Below are 27,482 nucleotides of genomic sequence, written 5' to 3'. Positions count from 1 at the left end.
ACAACACAAAGTAACACATTCCACAATGTGAGTGAGAGATGGGACGGAAGGTAGGGGGAAAAACTTGAGTAAGTACAAATATTAACCAAGAGTATTGAGACTAAACATAGGAATAAAATACCCAGACATGACAAAAATACCACTAACAGTAATATATTAGTTGAAAGTATGTAGTTACATGCTTTAAAGTCCACTGCTTGTGGTTTATGTTCCTCTTTGGCTCTTACTTCTCGCTACTTAAGCATCTTTTTCTGAACCAGGAACTAGCTGGTGGCCTCTTGAGTAAAACAACTAATGTGCTGTTCTCTAAATTTCAGAAGTAACAAGCCAAATAGGAACAAGACTTTTCTTGACACATTTGTTGTTTCAAAGAGAATTTATCCAAAATCATCCCTGCTAAAGACTCATCACAATATAAAGTTTTCAAGGAAACCATCAACAGAAAATATATACCAGCCGAGGTGAGTTTTACCCGCCCTCCCTACCCCCCCACCGTCCCGCCGCATCAGTATACCAATGTTCCTTGGAACGAAAATAGAGACAGGCAAAGGTTCCTGGACTACTGATGATGTACTGTCAGCATGCTGGACTAGACATTCAAGACCACAGGGGCATACCTGACACACAGACCTCCTGCTTAGACTAAAGGACAGTGTTGAAGGGATCATGAGTTTAAGACACACATACCTGAGCCGACTGGGAAACAGCCTCATCCAGGGCCAGTGCCCGCTGGCGCACCTCCTCTTTTATTTGGGCATACAGGTTTTCTGCTTTCTGGTATTTTTCTTCAACCATTTCCCCCTCCTCAGGGTTTAACTCCTTTAGCTGTGGGCCTATCTTTAGCAGTTTATCGATATGGGGTTTGTGTTCGGCAATGGATTCCCTGAGTTGCTATGTAAAAAAAAATAAAGTGAGCATTTTTATATCAATTTATTTGCTTAAATATTTTGATTGGAGCTCATATCAACTTTGAGAGGAACAAAGTGAACTGCTAAAAACCAGCAAGTACCAGCATCTCACCATTTATGAAAGAACAGACAAACATCTAAGTCTTGGGTTCTAATACTACATAATCCTCCTAATTTTCAAAAGCCATCAGATGTCCCATCACTCGGGAAGCCTTCCTAAACACGTCCTCTCTTACTCCCCACAACCCTCCCATTGATGCAAGTTTAACCCCCCTCTTCTGTACATATAAATACGTCTGTGTACTATATTATAATTTACATGGTTAAATACCTGTCTCCCTCCCCAAACTGAGAGAAACTAAGCAAGACAAGGCACAAATGGCAACATTTAGAGTAATCCAACTACTCCTTGACTTTATTGCTGGTTCCTTCCAGTTTATATCCTTCCATGTACAGGAACACAGAGAAAGGAATAAGCACAAGCCATTAACCACAAATAAAAGAAACATTAAAAACCATCTTTAATGGTAACAGCATTAAGTGTCTACGGATTCCCCTCCTTCCCTAAAGGACATGCCACAAATGTTCTCTGCCCTTCCTTCATGGCTCCCACTCCAACTGGGGCCAAACCAAATGGAAAAAGCCACCCAGCCACACCCAACCCACAACATCCCACTGCGGCTGGGAAGATGAAGAATTTCCTTGATGCTCACTTAGTTCTTCACTTCTGCAATGCTCAGGGCTCTGACATCTCCATGCTTTTCTTTAATGCATTCATATTAAGGACCAGGGAAAGAATTCAGGTATGCATTTGTATTATGCAAAGAAATGTTAACGGATTAAGAATTAACTTCATAACACAGTACTTATAACCCAGTAGGCACTGATAAACATGCTGTTTTCAAATAAATTGTGGAGCCCATGTTCAGTTCTGCAATGAAATAAAAGCCAGCATGCTCCTTACCCTCATCTCCTCCTGCTGCTGCCTGAGCTGCTCATGATCAATGGCTGGAGGAGGTAACTGTGTTATCAGTGCCCGGGTTTCCTCAATCCAGGGGCTGAGCTCCTCATAAGTTTCCCAAAACTGGTTGACCAAGACTTGGGCCCGCTCGAGGCGGGTGTAACGCTCTGAATTGAGCAGACTAATGGCTTCGTACTGCTGTATTAGAGATTCTGTCTTTTCCTATGAATAACAAAGTATAACATTTATTACTCTACGAACCCTTCTTTTAAGGAAAAATGTAGGTGTATATCACACATTAAAAACCAAAGGATTTCTTTAGTTTTTAATGCTTAGAAATGGATTGAAAAAAATTACAAGTGATTTATATTTTCCTTATACTTACCTGAATTTTCTATTTTTTCCTATCACATATATATTGTTTCTAAACTTTTTAACATATGAAAGTAGTTTCAAAGACAGTCAAACAGAGCAAGCACAACACAGCATTAACCTTTTAGTGAAGACACACAACTTCAGACACAGCCTAATTATGGTGAGTCAGTTCAAGACAGAACAACTCAGGCCTGTGATGGACCCTCTGCCCATCGAGTTTTACTTGGCTCTCTTCCTTTGAGAAAAACGTCTCCACAAACCATAAGTGACTCTTAATCTCACAAAACAAACTGAGGGTTGCTGGGGGGAGGGGGTTCAGGAGAAGGGGGTGGGATTATGGTCTTTGGGGAGGGTATGTGCTTTGGTGAGTGCTGTGAAGTGTGTAAACCTGGTGATTCACAGACCTGTACCCCTGGGGATAAAAATATATGTTTATAAAAAATAAAAAATTATTAAAAAAAAAAAAAACAAGAAAAACGTCTCCATAAACCCAACACTTATGCTTCATACATTTAAAGCAAGTAGCTCGATTTATGAGTATTTCTGAGGAAGCAGTGTAACCATAACCTTTACAAAAATAAACGAAACTGGTCTGATCATTTAGAAGGACCTGAAGAAAGAATATCTGCATATGGTTCTGAAAAATCCATTATAGATACTTTGAAAGGCAACTAAAAGATCCTTACGGACTAAAGAAGCAATTCCTCTGTTATAAAGAAAATGGATTTGCAGTATATTTCCCATCACAAAGTAGGACTGTTTGGACATCTGCACACACAGGGTTAGGGATGTGAACCCCCCGGCCCCCAGAACATCAAGCTGCACTTTATTACCATTACTGTGACAGAGAAGAAAAAACCTTAACTATCAGTTAATAACTGCACTGATGCATCATGGTCAAGAAAGAACATGGTGAATAAATAAATGCAATTCACCTGTAATACAGCTTTTTGCTCCTCCCCACATGTGCCAAAGATTTCACCACGATGACTGAAGAGTTCATCCATTGAATCTTTGTGTCGAATGATGTCAATGGAGAAAGCCTTTGAAAGTGAACTAGAGTTAGATCATGAAGTAAAAGGACCCCAAGCCTGTTGCCGAAATGTTAGACAAAAGTCTATGAAAAACTCCTTGCTCTGATGAAGCCACATCAAAACTCTTCTATGAAGTCTGACACTTTGCCTATCTATACATCTTTAGTGCTTATCTTTTAACAGCTTATAAAAGTATCATCTCTCCTAAAAATCATCCAGAAAACTGATAACTATTCTTTCCTGAATTAATGGGCCTCTTGCTCCCTTTTCACAAAGCAAAGAATCTCTTCCTGTTCTTAAATATTTTTAATCTCTATCCAGCATCATGAAATTGCATTATTCTACCTGGGATAGTCAGAAACTCTCCTGTAGGGCACCTGGGTGGCTCAGTGGGTTAAGCCGCTGCTTTCGGCTCAGGTCATGATCTCGGGGTCCTGGGATCGAGTCCCACATCGGGCTCTCTGCTCAGCGGGGAGCCTGCTTCCCTCTCTCTCTCTGCCTGCCTCTTTACCTATTTGTAATCTCTCTCTGTCAAATAAATAAATAAAATCTTAAAAAAAAAAAAAAAGAAACTCTCCTGTAGTCACTCTAAGCTGGTGAAGATTCTACTCACTCAGGGCACATCTGGGTACATCTGTGTTACACTTACCTTCTGCACCTGCAGCTGAGCTGTGGTCTGGTCTTGTTCCAGGCGAATTGGACCCAGGGCCGTCAGTTTTCGTTTTGTTTCAGCAACCCAAGCTAGTTCTGCATCAGCAGCTTGCTCATACTAATAGACATATTAAAGGAAAATGAGCCAATTACATATAACAATAGTCCATCTCCTTATAATTAGAATTTCTTCAACACAGAAAGGCCTGGATTTTCACTAATATGGTTTATATTACAAAGTAAAGACAAAACTAGGGGAGAAGTTCCTAAAATCATAAATCAAGATGCAGACAACTTGGAATGGATTAGGGGCGCCTGGGTGGCTCATTCACTAAGTGTCTGCCTTCGTCCCAGGTCCTGATCCCAGGGTCCTGGGATCTAGCCCCGCATCAGGCTCCCTGCTCAGCGGGAAGCCTGCTTCTCCCTCTCCCACTCCCCCTTCTTGTGTTCCCTCTCTCACTGTATCTCTCTGTGTCAAATAAATAAAATAAAATATTAAAAAAATTTTGAATGGATTATACTTCAAAAAATGTGAGTCGATCCTATTTCAACTTCTTTAGAAAGAAGTTAACAAAACCCAGTTAGTGGTCCTATAGCTAGAAACAACAATGAAGACTGACACTCTTAAAAATACAGTTCTCTGTCAAATATATAAAATCTTTAAAAAAAAATACACTTCTTATCACAATCTTTTTATGAGCCTGTGCTCTTTCTGCCAGTTCTTTTCCCTACCCATACACTGAAGAGTACTTTTGTCATATGTTTAAATATATCACTAAAAATGGCAGCAGACAGTTGAGTCAAGTTAACTAGGAAGTACTTGCTTGGCGGAAGTGTTAAGAACCCAGGAGAACACCCAACTTTTAAAGGGTCATGCAGAAACTAAGAAAAATGAAGAACATGTTCTATGTGATTGCCGTTTAATGAGGGTCCCCCAATTTCTTCTCTTCTTCAATTTTGCCAACCTACCTACTATCTTTTTAAAGAGGAAAATAAACTCCTCCCAAGCATGATAAATTTCACACTGAAATATTTGGCCAAGATTAGGGATATCAATAAAGACACGGGGACACACCTGAAATCACAGCAAACTTTTATGTGGTTCACAAAGATTTTGCTCATCACTGAACCCACGAAATCATGTTGTATTTACTTTGCACCATGATACATTAATAGGTGCACATCCAGCTACAAAGGAAAGCAAATAACTTTTTCCCAAAAGCAGGAAGGAAAAAAAATTGAGGGAAATATGACACCTGTGTTTACTGGGAAGGTTCTATCTTGGATGGCTCTGCTATTTTGGTTAGCATATTTGATAGTAATTATAGTTCTTGGTTCCTTCCCCTCTTCCCCCAGCTAATGCTAAAACAGTTGATTATGTCAAACTAAGACTGGGATGTATTTAGACCTCTTGATCCTAGATATTATCTACTTCTATGAGAATCTGCCTCTTAATGGGGCAGTAGCTGAGAAGAGGGACTCTACCACAAATTCTTGTCTTCTCAAAAAGGGTAAAATATTTTCGGTCAAACTAAGATCCACTCTCACATACCTTTATCCAATCACTTCCCATCACTGAAATAATTTGTTACATCAGATTTTGCTTTATCTCATTATTCCTATTCCTGAGCCTGTATTTATGTGGGTCATAGTTTAATACTTTATATATATATATATATATATCACTGCTGTCTAAAATATTAATGCAGAGGTGTTTATAAACATTACCTGTTGTGATCTCTGAATAGCAGCATCAATTTCATCCACCCTTTGTCCCACAGTGTCACTGACCAACTTGTACTGTTCGTTGGCATCAGATACAAGTTTATCCAGCCCTTCTCTGGCTCTCCATGGCACCAGCTCTAAGAGAGCACGGCTCACTTCATTCACTGTGTCCAACACCAGCCTGTGCTCCATGACCTCCTTCTTTAATTCCTAAGGAGGGAAAAAAAGTTTTCAGGCCATTCCTTGCTAAATTAAGCACATTAGCAGCTGTGCTGGGTGGAAAGTGCTATCTCTACCACACATCCCAGCAGGGCTCTGACCTCCTTCCTCCACTTATTTTTTTTCTTGTCTCAGATTTTTCAGTCATTCCACAGCCTGACTTTAGGCTTAGCTGCTGCTTAGAACTGTCTGCAACACTTCTTTGGCTAGACTGTCTCTGGGTAAAACAAAGAGTGTCTCTTTCTTTTTTTCTCCCTACTTCAGTAGAAATGGTAAAATAATTCTTTAAACACAGGCATTTAACTCAATAAGTACCTACACAGTATTTCTGCACATCTAGAACTGTACTAGATCCTGCAGGAAAAACAAATATAACTATGAAGCACTCTCCAGAGAATGAGTTACAGAAGTAAGTTTTTTAAAATGTTACCCTGTAAAGCAAACTTCCCTGGGATCTGTGATTCAGTCCCCCACCCCCCCACCCCGCTTCAGACCACAGCAAATAGTCTTAATAAGTCCGCCTTTATGTCAGATCTTACTGTCCATGAGCAAACAAGAAACAAAGGAGGCAGAACTTTTTGGTTTAGATTTAAGGTAGAGACAGCTGGCGACAAAACTTAAAAATCCGAACTTAAGGATTTTAAGAGTAAATTTTTTTTCCCTTTACTGTGTGACATGACAGCTCACCTTCTGTCTTTGTTGAAACTGGGGTATCTGCTCCCCTGTGGGAGACTGTCCTCCACTAGCTGCTAGCTCCTCCTCCACCTCCCTTAGCCACCCAGTCAGTTCCTCATAAGTAGACTGGAACTTGGTGGCCAGCTGCCGGGCTTGCTCCAAAGTTCTAAGGGCCTTGGAGCTAGTGACCGTGATGTCTGCATAGCGAGTCTTGATTCCATCCAGTTTCTCTTGGATAAGCAATACCTCTTCACCTGTGGGGGGACAGCGTGCAGTCATTTATATTTAAGAGGAAATGAGGGACTCTCCTTCCAGGGACCAGGAAGTTTCTTTAATCCCCCTTTCTTCAATGTAGAGCTTGAATTTTATAGATGCTCTCTCCCTATGGTAGCAATTTCACCTACCATTCCACACTAAGAGAGGTGGGAAATTAACCTTCTAATTGATAAAAGAAGCTATTTCTGAGATTATTAAGGTCTGAATTCAGCTGCAGGTGTTTCTAGATGTTCCCAGCACCATTCCATGATTGCTGGCCTTACACATACTGGAAGGTAGGGAGAGCCATCATGTACAAACAAACGTGAGACAACAAGGTAATAGGAAATAGGACCCCATGCTGCCAGTCTCCAGGATCACACGGTAATACAATCAGTGAATATAAGCTTCTCCTATATACAAAGAGAAGTGGCTAGTGCCTGGTGCTTATTTCCTGGGAGATGTGATTGAGTGACTACAGAGAGGCAAGAGATGCACTTTCCAAGTACCTGTGGTTTGTTTTAGCAGAGCCTGACCATTTTTAATAGCTTGATCTACATTCTTCTTTCTATTAATGATTTCTTCATTTAAAGCCTGAAAGGAAAGAACAGCATTAATCTTAAAACTATGGCATAACAAAGGGAAAGAAAGGTGAAACCTTTAAGAGACCAAGTTTAAAGTAAAGAGACAAATACCAGGTTAGTTTACACATTGGATATTTGGTTCTTTCATTATCTCTTTGGTTATGCCATTAAGTACTCAGAAAAATTAAATCTGATACTTATAGGCAAGTTCTCCCCTGTACGGGATAGGGAGAGATGTAGAATTAAATCAGTTTTACCAATACACTGGTACCAAACCTGAGCCCAAGAAAGAAGGAAGTAGAATTCAGCAAAAATATCTACTATGTCCAAAACCAAGACTCAGGAAGTTCAAGAGAAGAAAGTCAGCAAGAACAGGCTGACTTCAATCAGGATCCTGCTTAAAAATTCTCAATATCTGAAGTCAATGAAGCAGAATTTTAGGTCATTAACAACAACAGCAAAACAACTGCTTTGTCTATTTTTACTATGAAATTTCATAAAAATTAGATGAAAAGAACAATTTTTTTTTTCTATTAAGATGACAATCCCTGGAATTTGAGCATATAAACCTAGAAAAAATTTCAGAAGTTACAGCTATGTGGTCAAACCTTGGGAAATGTTTAGGTATTTGGCTTTGTTAAATTACATTCTCTTTGATAAAACCGCTCAGATAGAAACTGAGTGACACCTGACCTAATGATGTAAAACATGAGTTGGAGATGGGATGGCCCCTGACTGTACTCTGGATCTTTCAGAGTTACTGATTCAGTTTAAGGGTAAGTATTTCCATGGGCTCATCTAAGAATAGATCAGTCCTTAGCAACAAGTCTATAACTACGTGCTTATGTATAAAATTAAATTGTTTGGAATTAAAATGTTTGGAATGAAAAAGAGAAAAGAAATGAAGAGAAACATGAATCAAAATTACAAAATAACTTCATAACATGACTGATAAAAATGGAAAATGTGAATACCAGGTGGTCAGCATGCTGTTTCTGCAGGACATCCTGTCTGTAATCCTTTACGAACACTGAACTGAGCTTGTCCTCAACCTCAGCCAGCCAGTTGAGCACCTCCACCTCATCCTCCCCGAACAGTCTAGCATTACACAGTGCTTGTTCAAGCAGGGCTGCTTTTCGACAGCCCCAGTCTTGAATCTCACTGTATCGGGCCTGCAAGGAGTCTAGCTTTTCTGACAGCACGCCCTGCTCTGCAGAGCATGTCAGGGAGGAGAGGGAATGCCCAATTTTGACTGCCTGGTGCACATCTGTTGCATGGCTTTCTATTTCTTCCTCCAGAGCCTGGAAATCCAGATGGAAAAAATGAATAACAGAAACAGAATAAATGAAAGGTAAACATGAAACAATGAATAACAAATGATACAATAAATTAAATAATATAAAAAGTTCACCTACTGAAAGGCAAAAATAATATAAAAAGTGAGAATAAAAGCTGTTTTTTCCTGATGGTAGGCTATTGTTATTTTTACAAGGATGTGACTATTCCCATGGATAATCGGACCATATTTCAAATTAAACTTTAACACCCCCCCAAACATCCCTCCCCCGGCCAGACATATCTTCTAGACTGCTACAGGCAGTTAATTTCTATGCTTTCTGACTGCAGTGCTGTGTTTTCATTTGCCACAGCCTCTCCCTACCTTGTGCCGGGTGATCTGTTGCTGTATTTTGGCAGTCTGAGTGCCAACAGGTTCTGAGTTAGCGAGTTTTTTCTCTGTGACAGATAAGAAGTCAGAAATAGGTTCAGCTGTCTCATGGAATTGTTTGGCCAGAACCAGGATATCTTCCAGTTGTTTTTGCCTACACAAATATATAGAACAAACTGCTCAGGCAAAAATTCACATTAAGACTAATAGTACTACGTTCAGTGAAATACCAATCTTTAGCGGGTACATTTTAAGTATCAATAGTAAACAGAATGTATATACATAGTACTTTGTGGTTTTAAAGGCTTGCCATAAACATTCCCTTATTTTGGTTCTATCATCACCCTGTAAGATAGGCGGAATTATTATCTCACTATTACAAAAGAGAAAACTGACCCTGAAGGCTTAAAGAAAGATTTGTCTAGTTCACCCAATGAATAGTAACAATGCAATAAAGATTTGGATCAGACTTTCTAATGCTCTTTCTCTTAGGGGATGTAGCACATGCATCATCTAAAGGTGAAACCAAAATCAAGTTTTAACGGAGTCAAAAAAATTACCAGTTTTCATTTCTCTCTCCCTGTCACTGCTACCTTCACTGCTGAGTTAAGAAAAGCGAGCATGTGAGGAGCAAAGGCAGACTATGAACTAGAACTCCTTCACCATCTCCCTCATTCCAATGATTTCGAGCACCAGAACACAACTTTGAATCCAGATCTAAGGCAAAAAAAATGACCTCAGACTAGCTGAATTTGCCAACACACATGGCAGTCAAAAGATTATAGACTTCACAGCTCACTTGGAATCTCAAATCTCATTTAATATAACATCCATACTAAATAAGCTTAGATTTCAAGTATCCTATAGATTAAAAATTACACAGGGGAGGGGGAGTCTGATAGGAATGTGAAAGATAAACAACTACAGAACTGGATTAGCCCACAGATTAAAATATAAGGTCATAATTATGTCTTTGAATCATTAAGAACAGACTAAAGGCTGTGTCATTTGAAAAGGCCTGGAAGTATATGATGCACTTTAGTTTAATAAACCTTTACTGAACAGGATGTGTGCCAGGTCCTATGCTGTGTACCCTGGACAAATTTATTTTCTTTATTTGAGAGAGAGCAAGAGAATATAAGTGTGCATACGGGGCATGGGTGGGAGCTGCAGAGGCAGAGGGACAAGGAGAATCCGTGCTGAGCACAAAGTCTCATGTGGGGCTTGATCTCAGGATCCTGGATCGCGTCCTGAACTAAAATCAAGAGTCAGACATTTAACCAACTCAGCCACCCAGGCACCCGCAAATTTATTTTAATAAAAAAATGATTTAAATATAAAGGCTTACCATTTTAATGATCTGGAAACCCAATTATGTTTAAATATAAAGAAAAATGTATTGCTAAATACTGTTTTAATTTCAATTTTTAAAAATAAACTTCTTGTTTCTTTTTTAAAGATTTTATTTATTTGAAAGAGAGAGAGAAAGAGCAGGTGCACAGTAAACAGATAGGCAGAGGGGGAGGGAGAGAGAGAATCCCAAGGAGACTCCCTGCTGCGCAGACAGCCCAAAGTGGGGCTTAATCCCACAACCCTGAGATCATGACCTGAGTTGAAATCAAGAGTTGGATGTTCAAGGGACTGAACCACACAGGTGCCCCAATTTTTATTATTACTAATTTTTTAATGTTGAAGAATATGAAGCTGCTCTATTTATTTTTTAAGTAAACTTTACACTCAATGTGGGGCTCAAACTGACAATCCCGAGGTCAGGGGTCATATGCACTATTGACTGAGCCAGCCAAACGCCCCTCTAAATGCTTTTTTTTTTAATTTGACATACAGAGATCACAAGTAGGCAGAGAGAGTCAAGCAGAGAGAGGAGGAAGCAGGCTTCCTGCTGAGCAGAGAGCCTGATGCAGGGCTCAATCCCAGGACCCTGAGATCATGACCTGAGCCAAAGGCAGAGGCTTAACACACTGAGCCGCCCAGGCGCCCTGCTATTTTTTTTATTAATTATTTTTATTAACATATAATGTATTATTTGCCCCAGGGGTACAGGTTTGTGAATTGTTAGGCTCTAAGTGCTATTTTTAAATGTCAATATCAACTATGGAATAATCTGTTTGTGCAAGCCTTCAAAACACATCTTCAATTACTATAACTAAAGCACATAATCTTAAAAATTATATATATACGTACATATGTATATACATGTGTGTGTGTGTGTGTGTGTGTGTATAAAATGAAAAAAATTATCCCTGATTTTTGTGTCTTTCTGACTTATCTCTGGATTTGGGAATGTGAAAGTTTAGAGATTAAGTACATAAAATAATGATAAAGGTAAAAATAAAGAATTACAGCAGTTAAGAGGAAGATGGAGGTATTCCATGCTTGGGGAACAAAGAAAACTTCATAGAAAAGGAGAAGATAAACACAGGTATTTCATGGAAGACGCAACACCATCAGGAAAGACACAGAATTAGGAAGTGACAGAAGATACTGAAGAATATGGCATACTTCACCTATAATATAAGGAGTGAGAAGAGCAGAGACTAAGAAATGTAGACTAGGCCCAAATAGCTGAGGGCTTCCAATGTTGGGTTAAAGAGTTTAGATTTTATTTCATAAGCAACAGGGAGTCATTAAATTTCTGAGCAAGGCAAAGGGGAAGTCGGAGGGTTAAGCGGTAATTGAGTGATTAAGTGACTAGTGATGAGTTAGTTTGGGGAACTACCTCAAGTAGACTAGCCCAAGTCAGGAACTGAGCAAGAATTAGAGAAATGAATGAACAGGGCAGACACTATGGAAGTAAAATGGACAGAATTTAGCATTCTAATAGATGTGGGAACACAAAGGAGCAGGGGAGAAAGGATAAAAAATGGAGTTAAGTTTTGAAGCCTGGTAACTGGAAGGTTAATGGCACTATTAATGGAAATGGAGAAAGCAAAGAAAAAAAGCAGTACAATCTAGAAATAAAAATAAGCATAATTTAAAAAATTAGGTTGAGTTCTTTCATTTTTGTTTCTCCCACTAATATGGTCAACAATACTTTGCAACCCAGATAAGTAAGAAAACAAGCACACTGTGGGCCAGTGGAAATAAGGAGACTGAAGAGCTAGTTAGCTGACCACTGCCACTGGCTACCTAGAAAACTGAAAGAATCATAAATGATCATCTACACTACTCTCATACAGATTTAACTAACTAACATTTATTTTTAAAAACTGGGGACAATATAAGATAAAAGACATTCAGGCGACATACTAAGCTTAAATAATGTTGGGTACATAGCTACAGAAGGAGAAAGCACTTCCTTGAAGGAGAAAAGTATGCCGCCTGTCTTTTGGCCACTTACTGAAGATTGTTCATGCATCTCTTGAATGTCCATTTATTTAAGAGAATCACAGACTAGATCCTAGATGCAAAAACATCTAATATTGGGATAAGCAATCAGAAAAGAAACATGATAAATTTCAATTCCAAGTATCAAAAATATTACTTATAAATATGAAGGGGAAAAAAATCTGTCTCAAAAACTCAGAAAATAACTTGGCTGGATTGCAGGCGTCAGTGTCTGTCGGTTTGGAACCACGAATATATCTCAGCAGAACAAAAACACAGAGCAATGAGTCTTCCAGCTCTCAGAAATTCCTGGAATAGCTGAGACTTATTTCCTGAGAGTGACTGTGATTATGAGGATCACCTCCAAAAACTTATTCTCCTTCAAGATAAAAGGCCATGACATACCTGCCCAAACACTCTATGACTCATCCAGGACCTTTTAGAGCACCTTAAGGATAGCAAGTCAAAAACTGGGCAAAACACGTTCTCTGACCCATTCCTCAAAACCCCTTTGGCCTTACCTGGCTGCTGCCTTGCTGAGTAGTCCAGTCCACCTACTTTCAAGAACCTCCAACTGTCCAGTGATTTTCTCCCGATCAGCCAGCTCAGCTGACTGGGCTATTCTGCCTCCTTCCGCTTGAAGCATATCTACTGTGGCCTTCCGATCATCGAGGAGCCGCTGGAGCAACTAGAGCACATAATGTTTAAGGAGAATGAAGAGTGGTAACACAAGGTCACTTTACAATCTGAAATAAGGAAGAAAATACAAACAAACAAAAGATCCCCAAGCCCCATCCCACCAAATCCTAAACTGGATCGAGTAGTGGTGGCTTTTTTCCAACCTGAGGCAAAAACACGAGAGGTGGCAAAGTTGCTACCCCTGGATGGACTTTTCATATGCTTACTTTGGTTTTTAAATGGAGGAGTGATGGTCACTATGTGACTAACAGGGAACTTATTTTGAACCAGGAGAAAAATGCACTGAAATGGAAATTAAGCCAACAAAAAACATAGACAGAAACTTATTTACACATGATATACTGTGTTATTCAGAATACTGCTGACCCTAAAAACCTCATAAGACAGAGCTCTGAGTGAAAACACAAATGCAGACAACTGTTTGGTCCAGTATGTGCCATAGGAAGCTGGTTGATTAAGTAAGATGAGGCAAATCAGTTTTCATTTTTCTTTTCATGATCACACAAAGTAGGTCAGGATTCTCCTAAAACTCTGGAATATGCTCCTGAACTCTTAAGCACATGTGTTGTCTGCCACTCCCCACGGCTGTTTCCAGTTCACCCTCCCAACATTCTTGCTTACCTTCTGTTCTTGGATCTGTGCTTTCACCACTTTATACTCGGCAGATGGAGGCTTCTGATTGGCTATGAGCTCCTCAGTGTCGGCCAACCAGCTGAGCAACGGCTCCAAGGCATCTTGAAACTTCCCACAATGCAACAAAGCCTCCTGCAGTTGTGCAATCCTTTGTGCAACCTGTATCACAGATGTGGGGCCTCGTTAGGAGAAAGGAGAGAGCTTTTTAAATGATTGCCGCCCCCCCAACTCCAGATTGCAACTGCTAAATTTGTATTTGCATTCAGATTGCAGGGAAACCTCAGCTTGAGATGTGCCTTTTCTAAGCTCCCCATTCCCAGGGCACTAGTTACCCCCCACCGGCCACTCGCCTTTTTGTTCAGCGTGTTCCATCGAGCATTGATCTCCTCCATGTCATGTTCCAAACCCTGCACGTCACAGTTTTTCCCCGCACTCTGAATCAACCCCTGGCCGAGTGCATTCACCTGCTGTAGCTTCATTTGAAGGGGATCCACCTGTTCTTTCTGAAACATCTAGATAATTGCAAGTCAAAGATTTAATCTAAAGGCAGCAATTAGACCCTCTACACCACACAATGACTGGTCATTCTTGGGAGATTTATATTTAACAAAAGAGGGGCAAGAAAAAACAAAGAGAAAAAACAAGCCATCTGTACAGGGAACTATCAAAGAAACATGTGGTTTCATATTTCAGTACATCCTCCTACGGACAAGTAATTACAGAGAGTTATGGCACTACTTAGGTCTTTTAGCCAATGACTCGTGGTTGGTTGGTTTGTTTCTGCTTGCTTAATTTTTAATGCAAAAAGCTATAGGGAATAGAGAAGCAAGATACCATAAAAGTGTGATGTATACCAATGTATACCAATCCTAAAAGGGAAGAATATCAAATGACCAGTATTTAAGATTAAAAATACCTTGGGGAACAGCTTTAACATACCACTGATACAGGCAATGCTCTTCTTTGACTAGGAGCAATAACTCAATTAGCCAAAACATTATTAATGTTGTGAGAAATGCCAAACTCATAGTTTAATCCCCCTGTGGTCATTTAATTCCATTCTGGTCTAGGGCCACAGACCACACACCGCTAACAATCTTGGAGCAGTATTTCTGAGATTACAAAGGGAAATGGGCCAGTAATACTCACCAACTTCAGACACATACTCTAAGATGCAGATATACATAAAGCATTCTTAAAATTATAATACTGAATATCCATGTTCATCATTAAACAATGGAATTTTAAAACAATGTGAAGGAGTGTAACAACAATGCATGTTTCTTTCTACTGAAGTTCTTAAGCTCCATTATGACTCAGAAAAGAAACAGAGTCAAAGAAAATGATACTTTGACACATTAATAGTATTAAGGAAAAGAATGAAACATAATTATCTCAAAGATCAGACTTCTCTCAATTATCAATTATCAGAGGATAAAATCAGCCACATTCCACAGATTTTATAGATCCAATCTGGATCTATTGCCATTCTCTTTTCTTCTATAAAATGTTCCTTCAGTTTCAGTGACACAGGTGAGTCAACTAAAGCCAAAGAAGGACAAAAAATGGAAGAAAACAAAAATGTAAAAGAAAAACATAAACTCAGGTTAGGATTAATTTTGGCCTATATAAAACTACAGATTACACTTGGATTAGGAAACGGTTTCTTGAGAGAATGGGCTATGGCTGGATAAGTGACTCACCAGGGAGGAAAAGCCCCAGGGAACACTAAAAAAGGAAGGTTTCAAAGGTAATTACCAGGGAGCTTCATTTTATACTATAATTTGATTACACCATATTTTGTTAGGCAACACTACAAGGCAGTTCAGCTAAAAATGTTGCCCCAACAACATGATTCCCGGAAAAAGCAAGTGCTATGATTCCATTTTCTACTAAAGATGTTTTCACTGCAGGAAAATCAAAGCAGAGGGGGTAAAAAAAACAACTCCAATGTTTTAAGTTGCTTAGGTACAACAAAATGGTGGTGGTGGTAGGGTGTGGGGATTGGAAAGGCAAAGAAAGAAAACCAAAGGTGAGGGGGGAAGACATCAAGTTCACACTGAAGAGCCCACTTTTATCCAGTAAGCAAATCTTGTGTCATACTTAACATTTAAATTCCTTCTGTGCTGTCCAATATGAGGCTATTTAACTAAAATTCAGTTCCTCAACCACACTAAGCCACATTTTGTGAGGTCAACAGCTATATGTGGTTAAGTGCCTGTTGTACTGGGCAGTACAGATAGGGAATATCTCCATCTTGGCAAGAAACTCTACTGGCTAGTGATATACATGACACAGAAAAGTAAAATATATTCAAATAACTTAGTAATCTCTTTCATATAACAGAGGTAATTCTTTTAAAAAATCTGCATTTACTTTGTCAATGAACATTTCCTATGGAAGCATTAGAGATTCCTTCTTTTGTTCCCCAACCTCCATTCCATGGATTGAGTTGACAGGGAATGGGTATATGTCTCCTCTTTTGTCCAGAAGTTTGAGAATCTATGATAGTACTTCTAAATAAACACTATCTAAATATTTACTTTGAACACAAGTGAACAGAATGTTATAGAAAGTACATTTGAAAACACTTGCTCCCTTCTCTCAACTCCCAAATAAAGCTGTTCTGCAAAATCAGTGCTTTCAGATGCATTAAAATTCCTACTCCTCAATATTTCAATGGGGCTGTGCCATGTTATTAACCAACCAGAGCTGGCAGACATTTCCCAGAGCAAAACACTACTAAAAATTATTGCAAGAGTGTAAGATGCAACTGGGACATAAAACAGAAAATTTCCCAAAGAGTTTTCTTTTTTTTTTTTTTTTAAAGATTTATTTATTATTTTCTTGTTTGACAGAGATCACAAGGAGGCAGAGAGGCAGGCAGAGAGAGTGGGGAGCAGAGATCTTGAAGCAAGGCTCAATCCCAAGACCCTGAGATCATGACCTGAGCCAAATGCGGAGGCGTAACCCACTGAGCCAACCAGAAACCCCCTAAAGAACTTCTTCTTCAGGGCGCCTGGGTGGCTCAGTGTGTTAAACCTCCGCTTTCGGCTCAGGTCATGATCTCAGGGTCCTGGGATCGATCGGGCTCTCTGCTCAGCAGTGAGCCTGCTTCCCCCTCTCTCTCTGTCAAATGAATGAATAAAGTCTTAAAAAAAAAAAAAGAACTTTTTCTTTTCTTTTTTTTTTTAAGATTTTATTTATTTGAGAGACGGTAAGAGAGAGAGCATGAAAGGGGAGAGGTCAGACTCCCTGTGGAGCTGGGAGCCCAATGTGGGACTCGATCCCAGGACTCCAGGATCATGACCTGGGCCGAAGGCAGTTGCCTAACCAACTGAGCCACCCAGGCATCCCTTAAAACACTTTAGTCTTTGGTAATACAACATTCTCCCAGTTTTCATCCTGCCTGATCCATTTTTATCTCCTTTGCTCTCTCCCTCCTCTTCTAGACCTCCAAATGTTCATCTTTGGGAAGTGGGGGTCAGGGGAAGACATCAGTCTTGGGTTCTCTTCTTGGCAATTCTATCTATTCCTGTGGTTTTAAATATTAACCATGATGTTTATGGTATGTGTTTGTGTATGTGTGTACAAATACATATGTGCACATCTGTACATCCAAATATTTTCTTAATATTGCCATACAAATGAATCATGGGTACCTCAAAAACCTAACCATTCCACAACTGGACAGTACCTCCTCCTTTCCTCTTCCCCGAAACCTGTTCTTCCCTAAATCAATAATTTACTACTGCTCCAATCCACTCAGTTGTACAAACTAGAACCTAGAAGCCAACCTTGAGAACTCCCTTTTCTTCTCCTTCTCTCCCTACATAAAGTCATTATCAGGTCTTATTGATTCTGTCTCCAAAATATATCTTGAGTCTAACCAACTGGTCTTCAAATCCACTGATGCCTCTCTAGTCCAAGCCACCTAGACAACTGCAATAACCTAGCAGCCTCGCTACTCTGTCCTTAATCCCTGTTAATGCACTCCACATATAGCAGCCAGTGTGATTTCTTCGTGTATGTGTGTTTGGTTTTTTTTTTTTTTTTTGCAAACCATTCAGTGTTTTCTCTATCTCATGCCAATCCCAAGACAAATTAATAAAATGTAAGTCAAAATAAACCTCAGATTTATAAACTCCAGCCAGTGTTGAGAATGTTTACTGTCTAGGTAGGGTGGTTTTCTCTATTGTTAGGCTGAGAGTAATGTTTTAAAAATGTAAATGAGGGGCGCCTGGGTGGCTCAGTTGGTTAAGTGGCTGCCTTTGGCTCAGGTCATGATCCCAGAGTCCTGGGATCAAGTCCCGCATCAGGCTCCTTGCTCAGCAGGGAGCCTGCTCCTCCCTCTGCCTGCCTCTCCCCCTGCTTGTGCTCTGTCAAATAAATAAATAAAACCTTCTAAAAATATAAATTAAAAAAAAATAAAATATAAATGAAATCATTAAAATCCTTCTTTCTTTCTTGGTTTTGACTCAGGTCGTGATCTCATGATCATAGGATTGAGCCCTGTGTGGGGCTCCACAAACAGCATGGTGTGTGCTTGAGATTCTCTCTCCCTCTGAAATAAATAAATCCTTAAAAAAAAAAAAAAAAGTCACATGGTCTTCTGAGCCAGCCAGGTGCTCCTATATTTGTGTCCTCTTTGCTTAATATCTGCCTCTGCTAATACAATGTAAGTTCCACAAGGGCAAGGACTATGCCAATCTTATTCACTGCAGGAGCCCCAATACCTGGCACAGAGTAGGTATGCAATAACTATTTATCCAGTGAATGAATGAATACTTTAATAGAAATGGTATTAGGCAAGGCAAACAAATTTAGGAAGGTTCTGCTGATCAGTTGAGCATTCAAACACTGAGCTAAGATTGTAGGGCTCCCCAATTTTTGCTTTAAAAGACTTTCTTATAAATTTTGAATTTTATAGAACCCCTAATTTTATACAAAAGATTTTTTGTCTTCCGTTGAACTAGTGTCTGGAAATAAGACTGAGGAAGTCTGCAAAAGAGAAGAGGGTTTAAATAACCACAGATTGTTCTCTCAGTGGGCCTAGGATCCCACTAAAGGGATAGAAGATTAAGTTCTAGCATTTTGGTTCTTCTATCAATTGCTCACTAATGCTATTAGAAAATTTATATCAGGCCGCCTGGGTGGCCCAGTCGGTTAAGTGGCTGCCTTTGGCTCAGGCCATGATCCTAGGGTCCTGGGATGGTGCCCATGTCCCCAGTGTCCAGGTTCCCTGCTCAGCAGGGAGTTCGCTTCTCCCTCTGCCCACTCCACTCCATATGCTTATGAGCAAGTGCATGTGCTCTCTCTCTAATAAAATCTTGAAAAAAAGAGAAAATTTATATCTATTTTAATCATGTATACATGTGTGTATTTGCATATGCACAGACACACAAAATCTAAATTGCATTTCAGGTATGATCACTTGCTGAGTTCTAAGTGTTTATGTATTAAATCAACAGCTTCAGTTGCCTCTAGGAACCCTCTGGGAATAAATGAAATCCATACAGCTCTCATCTTGGAAAAACTTTTTCTCTCAATAATATTTTACCAGTTTAGGAAAATCTGTACACTCATGTTACCTCTATAATGATACATATTTTGTTTCAATAAATATTTCCAAAATAGCCTCTCTACATTCTTATTGGTTAACGTCCTGGCTGTGGCAATGTCTTAGATTTCTTTTTTTGTCCACAAATGCAGACATCAGCTTACCTCCAGATATTCCATAATGTAACCACACTTCAAAGATGATGGACAACCCTGCAACCCGCCACTGCCTTCTCCTGCCATTTTATCAGGTAGTATTTCATAAAATGATTACCTCCTATAGCTGAAGGGATCCTCAGAAATTACCTAGCGCCATTTATTAATTTTATAGATGAAGAAACAGATCTGAGACTGATATTAGGGATTCCTCTGAATTTTTTCTTTATGCAGATTTGATAAGCTCCTTACAAATTTAATCCCTATATTTCATTGATTATGCTGCAGGCTTTATACTAAAAATGTTCTGTATAATCAAAAATGGCTGTGACTTCTGGGATCCCAGTGTCACTCTCAAGTTCAGTAAGACTCAGAAAATGGAATCATTCCCCAATCTGAAAGGTGATACATTATAGCTTGATGGGATGCTACATTACAAAATATCAAAATATTGGTGAATATCTGGTGAAGCCCAAGGTGACACCACCACCACCACCACTCAGCTGTAGGACCTACAACTAAGTTGGAAGCTTGTGGCCTGTAATCAAAATGACTTTTCATTGCTGGTAGCTGCAGGTTTAACTGGTGCTCTAGCCAAGAAGGCTTCCCAGAAAGGCTCTGGCATGAGGTGGATGTGAGAACCCATCTCTCTGTAGCAACCACGGATATTCAGGAGACTGATACGCACTCCATCAGTCAACACTGAATGCATACCAGAAGGAAGGCACTGTTATGGGCCTTAGGGATGGTATAAAATCAAAACCACCTCTGTACTCAGTAATCCCCGACTGTATTAGATGAAACTTCTACCAGCTTCATTCCCTATCACTGACCAAATGACACTGGGGCAGTGAACTGTAGAAAGTAGCCAATCTTAAATGTCTTGGACTAGGAGTGCTCAAGGATGTGAACACGGTTCTCATCAGTTTCCTAACACATTCCATTCTCTAACATTAAGAATCTCAGAATCTTGGAGTTACGAGAGAGGCAGGAGGACATTTAATCTAATTCCCTTATTATATGGATTAGGAAACAAGAGATCCAGGAAAAAAAGAGTGACTTGCTTCAGGATACTACGTTTGACGAGATGGCTAAAATCTCTTTTCATAAACATTATTATACCTTATTCTGGCTTTAAGAAACACACATTTGTATTAAAAAGCTGCTATTCACACTTCTAGATATTGCTTTCGTCCAGCCTGTTCTTATGAATTCTTTCAACTAACCAACACAGCTCTGTGGAAGAGAAATGGAGAGAGTATCGATAGTGACTGAAATCTTATACACTTGGTGTTTTCCATGGGTTATTTCATTATCCTCACAGGATTTTGCCTTAATAAATTAACAAACTGGAGATTCAGGACATCTAACTAACTGGCCAAGTGCAAAGAAGTATCCCAGTTCTCTCTCTGAGACCCAACCTCAGTGCTGACATCACCTATTAAAGAGCAGATTTAGGACAGAACACGGTCACTGCCATTTTCAAAAGCAGAATCACCCTTTCCTGATAATAACCTTTTCCAAAATGTAAACCAACAACTATTTACATCCCTGTTTTCTTTGGGCTTGGTTTATCACCGAACCAAAAAAAAAAAAAAAGAGTACGAATTGTCACGTTTTTCACCAAATAAGACATATTTTCCCCATAATTGCAATAGAAAGACCAGAAAAGCCCAGTGCCCCAAAGAGAACCAAAGAAAGGACTGTCTGTGTCCTTTTTGATCACTGTTAAGTCAGAGAGAACTTGCAAATATCACTTTACTCCCCAGATCCTTTCCCAACGAAATGAGCAACAATTACCTCATTTGAATTTAATCCATCAGTTGTAGCCAGAGGCACTTTCCCATGCAGCACTGTGCCAGTCACCTCTTTTATTCCAAATCCTGGGGAATCAAGGTCCTCCTTGATCCACATATTAGTGGGGGAAGCCTCCTCTAGAACAGGAGTTCCTTCTTCTGAGATAGGCACTGAATCAGTGTGGGCAGTATCTCCCAGGAAGGGTACATCAGCAGGGAACACTTCCTCCATAGCAGGCACTCTATCAGCTGGGGCAATATGCTTCTCCGGGGTGTGTGATCTAACAGCTGGGGCTATAGGCTCCTCTGGGGTGGGCTCTCTAACAGCTGGGGGGATAGGCTCCTCTGGGGTGGGTGCTCTAAGAGCTGGGGGGATAGGCTCCTCTGGGGTGTGTGCTCTAACAGCTGGGGGCATAGGCTCCTCCGGGGTGTGTGCTCTAACAGCTGGGGCTGCAGGCTCCTCTGGGGTGGGCACTCTAACAACTGGGAGGATAGGCTCCTCTGGGGTGGGCTCTCTAACACCTGGGGCTGTAGGGTCCTCTGGGGTGGGTGCTCTAACAGCTGGGGGGATAGGATCCTCCGGGGTGGGCACTGCAGCAGCTGGGGTTACAGATCCCTCTGGGATGTCATCCCTTGTGGTGGGCCCTGCAGCAGCTGAAGCAGTCACCCCTGGGGAGGGCTCTGCAACAGCTGCTGCATCCTCCTCCATGATGGCCACTGCAGCAACTGCAACAGTCCCTTCAGAAGCCGGCACTGCAACAGCTGGGGCAGCAGCCAGGATAGCCTTCTCTCCAGCGACCACTGAAGCAACTGGGACATGTGCCTCGATGGCGGCCACCGAAGCAACCGGTACGTCTGCCTCTGGGAAAGGCACTGCAGCAGCTACAGCAGCTCTCTCTGGGACAGGTGCTGCAGCAACCGGGATGTCCTCCTCTGGGACGAGCACTGCAGCATCTAGGGCATCTTCCGTAGTGGGCACTGCAGCAGCTGGTTCCGTACTACTAGCCTTGGTAACTTGTTCCTCCAGAAGAATACTCAGTAATGATTCTGTATCTCTCATTTCTGTCTCCTCGCCCTCCAATGACATCACATCCAGCGTGGGCTCTGTATGGTTTATAACTTCCACTCCATCTCTGCTATGTCTCTGTCCACCAAGCAGCAGGGGCAAATTCAGAGTATCTGACTCTGCGGACTTCCTCTGGAGATCCTGGAAGATCTGCTCTGGGAAGGCTCTGTGAAAATGCGCTGGGGCTTGGTCCTCCAAAAGCTTGGCAGGGTAACCCAGCTCTTGGCCCTCCCCATCCTCATCACAAACTTTCTCCTTGGACAATTCACAAGCATCCACATTTCCTGAGGAAGTCAGAATGTTAGTTTCTTGATTAATAGCTCCTGTCTCACTTTCCAAGTGAATCTCATCTGTTAGTAAATGTGAATCACATGAGAACACCTTTACTTCAGGTCCTGAGGTAACATCTGTTAGTTCATAGCTAAAAGCAAAACTGAGGGGGACCCTCCTGACACACTCTTCAACATTCCCCTCAGAGTGACTGCAGTTTACCTGGGACAAACTGCCATTTTCTTTGGCCAGCTCAGCTACAAAGCCTGGTAAGTCATCTTCCTGGGAAGCCCTGTGATCAGAGTTGGGCTGTCCTCCTGGGTCCAGCTTTTCCAGCGACTCCAGATCAGCTGGGTGTCTGAACTTAAATTCCCCTGCAGTCTCGGGGCTAGAAGGCACTTTTTCACGCTCCTCCTCACTAACCGTGGAAGTGTCTCCTCTCCTGGTGTCAGAGTAGACAATAAGTTCCACAACATTAGGCACCTGAGAAGAATCCAGGGCATTAAAATATTCACAATCCAGTCCAGTATCAGAGTCTTTTACCCTTACATTTAAAAGGCCTAAGTGTTCTTCTCCTAAGGCAGCCCCTGGAAAATGACTAATTACAAGTGCATTTTCTTCATCCTGGGATGGGGCCAGCCCTTCAGAAGAGGCTTGACTCTCCAGCTCAGCTAGAGGAGTTACTCCTTCTTCACATAAACACTCCTTTTCAAGTTCGAGAAACATCTGCACCGAATCTGTGTCAGAGAGCTGCTCTGAATCAACAGGACCAATAGTACATTCTAGGTCGGAAACCAGACCCTCCAGCCCCTGAACAGTTCTGCTTGTCAGCTCCCCTACAGCACTTGCGCCTGTGAGAACACAACTGTAACCCAGAGGTGTATCTTCGAGAACAGAAGCTGAATGGTTCTTAGCTGATTGTAGATCATCAGACCAACAAATCTGACCAAGAGCTAGGTGGTCAAAAGTTCTCAAGACAGCAGCTGAGCAATCTGCCCCATCCTCTGCCACTGCTACAGTGTTTGCTTGTTCCCTTTCTTCAAAAATATCAGCCAGGCTGTTCTTTTTCTCATCTGCCGTTAGAAAAATCTTTCCTCTTTCTGACAGTTTCTCTTCCTCCCACTCCTCTTCAGCCTCCATCATGATCCATCGCTCATCCTCCTCAAACTTTAGCTCAGACTCTGTTTTCTCTCTCAGGCTGGGAGTTATGAGAACATGCAATTCTGGATCCAGCAGCTCTTCACTCAGGCAAGGGGAGAGAGGTGGCATTTCCACAGTGCAGGCTGCGTCCCCAAGGGGGTGCTGCTTCTCGCTGAAGCCTCCCTTAGCTAAACTTTTCATGGCTCTGGGCCAGGTTGCACTTGAGAATCTGTGTTCCTGCATTACATCTGTGTTACCACTTGCTGCTGCAGCTTCTGATTCTAGAGGCTGGAATTCACAGGGAGAGCGCTCACTGTGTGGCTGCGATCTGAAGTCCTGGCACTCGCCGCTTAAATTTTTCACATCCTGCGCTTCTGGAATATCTATGGATTTGGACACATGCTCCAGAGTTACTGACCCTGACTGAGGTTCCCGGTGGTTCAAATGACCAGAACTTTCTGTTAATGCAGAACTGGATTCCTTCTTCTCTTGCAAGGAAGGATTTGAAGCACCAGCTTCTGAAACCTCACTGAGAGAAGCTTCTATCCTTTCTGCAAATTCTGGGAAATTGGGTGGCATGAAGGACTTCCACGATCTCCTGTTAACATTGTCTTTGCGTTCTGCATTTGGTCGCCTTCTGGGTGGCACAGGTGCTGACTTCTGTACATCACTGCTTAACTTTAGTGCATCAAATATTATTCTCTCATCTAGCTTTTTGCCTTCTGGGGCTCTAGATTCAAAAACATTAGATGCTGCTCCTAATGTACCGTTGCTGGATATAGTACTTCCTTCCATCTTTTCCATGGTGCTTTTTGATGTCTGGTTGAGCTTTGACCCCTGGTCAATTTGTTCATTTATCCTCATTGTATCATATATAGATCGCTGTGGAACATAACAATCCTCTATATAGCCATCCTCTTCCTCTCCTTTCCCCAGGCAAGTGGGGTTCTGCCTTAAACAGTCTGGCCTGCTGAGTGGCTTACCCATACTTTTTCAATCAAGATGAAATATCAACCTTTTAAAAGTTTTCCACCGGTTATCCAAAAATGCATTCTGCATAAGTTAAAAATCCTTTTACATGTTCACAACTGGGGACCACCAATTGGATCTGCCCTCCAGAAAATTCTGTAAGTCCAACTCTGAAACCATACTGGGAGGAGCTCTAAGACAAACAGCTTTTTCCTCACAGGCTAACAGTCTCATAGCTGCAGACAGTTAAGTGGTATAATTTAGTCAACACCCATAAAATAATTCCTTGTATGGCTTCTTTTGAGTATGTGTCTTTTAAGAGCACTGCTCTAATTCAGTCAGTAAAAAACAACAAAAAACCCCATTTGATATTGACAAGTCTTATTCAGAATCTAGTTCGACTCACTTCTCACCCAGAGTTGGAAGAAGCGTTATACCAATTGTGTCCTTTAATAACAATGGCACAGCCTCCTCAGTCTTCAAGTATAGCCCAAGCTCCTAAGAATTCCTTTCATTTTATCCTCAGTTCCAGTTCTGGAGAGTCCAGCTGGTCTGAATTAGCCATTCGTCCTCCCTAGTTCGGGTGTTTGCATTTGAACTGGGCTGGTCGGCGGATATTCCTGCAACTTTAAACACAGGAAGTCCTTCATTCGGGGCCAGCTTGGGGCTTCCTGTCTCCAAAACATCATGGCATTGTTGTGGCTCCCAGAAGAGCCCTGCGCTGTGACCGCAAAACAAGGCAGTGGAGCCCCGCGCCGGGCCTTCGAGAGGCCGGCAGGCTGCAGCAGCGGCCGAGGGCCGGTCCAAGGGCTCGCTCAGCGCGGCCCACTCCCCCGCGCCATGCCGCGCGCCCCGAGGGCCAGGGATGCCTCACCGCAGGCTGGCAGGTGGCTCCGGGCCGCGCCGGCCTCCAGTCCCGCGCTCAGGAAGTTAGTTTGTCCCTCCGGCAGCTGAGTCCCGCGTGCTGTGGGCGCCGCCTCCCCCGCCGCCGCCAGTCCCCGGCCCGCAGCCGCCGCGCCGTGGGCTGCATGTCAAGCAGCCGCCTCTATTCTCCGCCACCACCGGCCCCACGGCCCCGCTATCCTCCCCGCCCGCAGCTGTCACGGTCCCGGCATGCAAACTTCTGGCTGGGAACAAAAGGCTCCGTTCGGGCCGGGCGGGGACGAGCCCTCCTCCCTCGCACAGAGCCGCCCGCTCGCCCGCCGCTCGCTGCAAGTGCTAGGCTGGCGGGCGGCTCTCCTCCCCTTTCCCCGCGCCGCGCCACCGCGCCGCCCCGCCCGGGCAGCCCCCCTGGAAGCCCGGGAGCGCAACGCGGAGAGCCAAGGGGAGGAGGGCGGAGGCGGAGCCGTGGCGGGGGCAGGGAAAAGGAGCTACCCGAGCCAAGAGGGAGGGGGCGGCGGAGAGGATTGGCGGCCGAGGCGGCAGGGGCGGAGCTTCCGCGCGGTTCGGGACCAGGGAGCCCGGGCACCACCCGCTCGGCTCACCAAGCCCACGCCCACCGCGCCCCAGGGCCCGAGGGAGAGCCCCGCCCCCCGAGAAGGCGCCAGGAGGGGGGCGGTACCCGCGCCCGGCTCCGCCGCGCCGCGCAAATCCCCTGACAAAGGAAAGCCCCGCCCTCCTCCCTCTGGCCCGACCCCCTGCCGCCCCCGCCGCGTCCGGGCCCGCCGGGCTCCGAGCCCAGCCCAAGGGCGAGCGAACCCAGAGGGGGGCCCCCGCCTCCCCACAGCTAGCGGGTTCTGGCAGGGGCTGTTCGGGGCCCATCTGCCGGCTGGGTCGCGCCGGCTGCGGCGGGCCGCACGCATGGCTCTCGGCTCCAGCTCTACCACCAAAGGCTGTCTTAGTCCCTCCAATGTCACCTTTAGCGCGCCCCTTCCGCGCCAAGAACACTCTACCCTTAAACTCGGCACTTTCCTGGTGTCCGAAGGCATTCTGTGAGGCCAAGTTATTGGGTGAACACTAGGCACCTTCTCTTTTTCCTTTCTCCCGTACATCAGGTCTTGGTCCATCCTCCCACCAGAATCTCTGCTCGCAGACTTTAGAGGTGGCAATGATCGAGGAAGGGGGGCGGGGAGGTGGAGACGCCAGCAGCAGAGACCCACGCCCTAACACCTGGGCTGCTTTATTGCGGCTCACTTCCAAGGAAACCTGAGCCTGCCTGGAGCCAGCTCAAAAGTATGCGTCTGTATTTCAAGTCTCAAAAAGGAAAATACGAGAGAAAAGTGGTCCATATTCCCGGCCACAGCTTCTTGGCTTTTAAGAAAGCCATCTAATCACCTGGTGACTGTTAAACCAGGAAAGTACAAAGGGCAACCCAGGAAACTGTCCAACAGAGGCAGCTGCATTTTTGAAGGCGTGCAATACTCTGCTCCCTTTGTGATGGTCATTTTCTGATTTTATGAAGGAAAAGCAACAAAGTCTACTAAAATTTCTGAATCTCTTTTAAACTATGTGGTCAATATAGATGATTAAACTTACATAAAAGTTATTTCTATCCTTTACACAAACAGTGAGTAAAGCCAATAGTTGGCATATGAAGATCTGGCAGTGAACCTCTGAGCTGAGCCTTAGGCTTTACTCAGAGAGCCAGAGAGGTCCTTGGCAAAAATGAGGTGTGGGTTGAAGCCTATTATCAGAATTAAGCAACTAAAGGGGTGCCTGCCTGGCTCAGTCGTAGAGCATGTCTGCCACTCTTGATCTCGGGGTCATGAGTTCTTTAAAAAAAAAAAAAAAAAAAAAAAAAGAATTAAGCAAATTAAAAAAGACTGCACTGGCAAAATGTGTTATACTCCACTTCTC

At 42.6% G+C, this 27,482-nt stretch overlaps 1 protein-coding gene across 7 annotated transcripts in view; it reads right to left on the bottom strand.

Annotated features, from left to right (window-relative positions):
• Positions 1 to 27,482, bottom strand: part of LOC131809396 (microtubule-actin cross-linking factor 1) — a 321,582-nt gene that overhangs the window by 40,922 nt on the left and 253,178 nt on the right. For 6 of the 7 annotated variants that reach the window (XM_059136435.1, XM_059136438.1, XM_059136436.1 and 3 more), the window contains exons 59-70: positions 14,081 to 14,242; positions 13,719 to 13,889; positions 12,920 to 13,086; positions 9,048 to 9,207; positions 8,362 to 8,688; positions 7,313 to 7,397; positions 6,561 to 6,802; positions 5,658 to 5,864; positions 3,928 to 4,047; positions 3,180 to 3,287; positions 1,873 to 2,091; positions 688 to 891 (exon numbers count right to left, since the gene is read on the bottom strand). In XM_059136435.1, coding sequence (XP_058992418.1) covers positions 688 to 891; positions 1,873 to 2,091; positions 3,180 to 3,287; positions 3,928 to 4,047; positions 5,658 to 5,864; positions 6,561 to 6,802; positions 7,313 to 7,397; positions 8,362 to 8,688; positions 9,048 to 9,207; positions 12,920 to 13,086; positions 13,719 to 13,889; positions 14,081 to 14,242 — 2,172 coding nt within the window. Of the gene's footprint in view, positions 1 to 687; positions 892 to 1,872; positions 2,092 to 3,179; positions 3,288 to 3,927; positions 4,048 to 5,657; positions 5,865 to 6,560; positions 6,803 to 7,312; positions 7,398 to 8,361; positions 8,689 to 9,047; positions 9,208 to 12,919; positions 13,087 to 13,718; positions 13,890 to 14,080; positions 14,243 to 21,245; positions 25,929 to 27,482 lie in introns of those variants that run through there. The other variant, XM_059136440.1, reaches the window with a different exon arrangement.

Source organism: Mustela lutreola, chromosome 10 (genome assembly GCF_030435805.1).
Source record: "Mustela lutreola isolate mMusLut2 chromosome 10, mMusLut2.pri, whole genome shotgun sequence".
NCBI classification, from domain to species: domain Eukaryota; kingdom Metazoa; phylum Chordata; class Mammalia; order Carnivora; family Mustelidae; genus Mustela; species Mustela lutreola.
The sequence above is the reverse complement of the archived record's forward strand: the minus strand, read 5'-3'. Positions and strand labels throughout refer to the sequence as shown.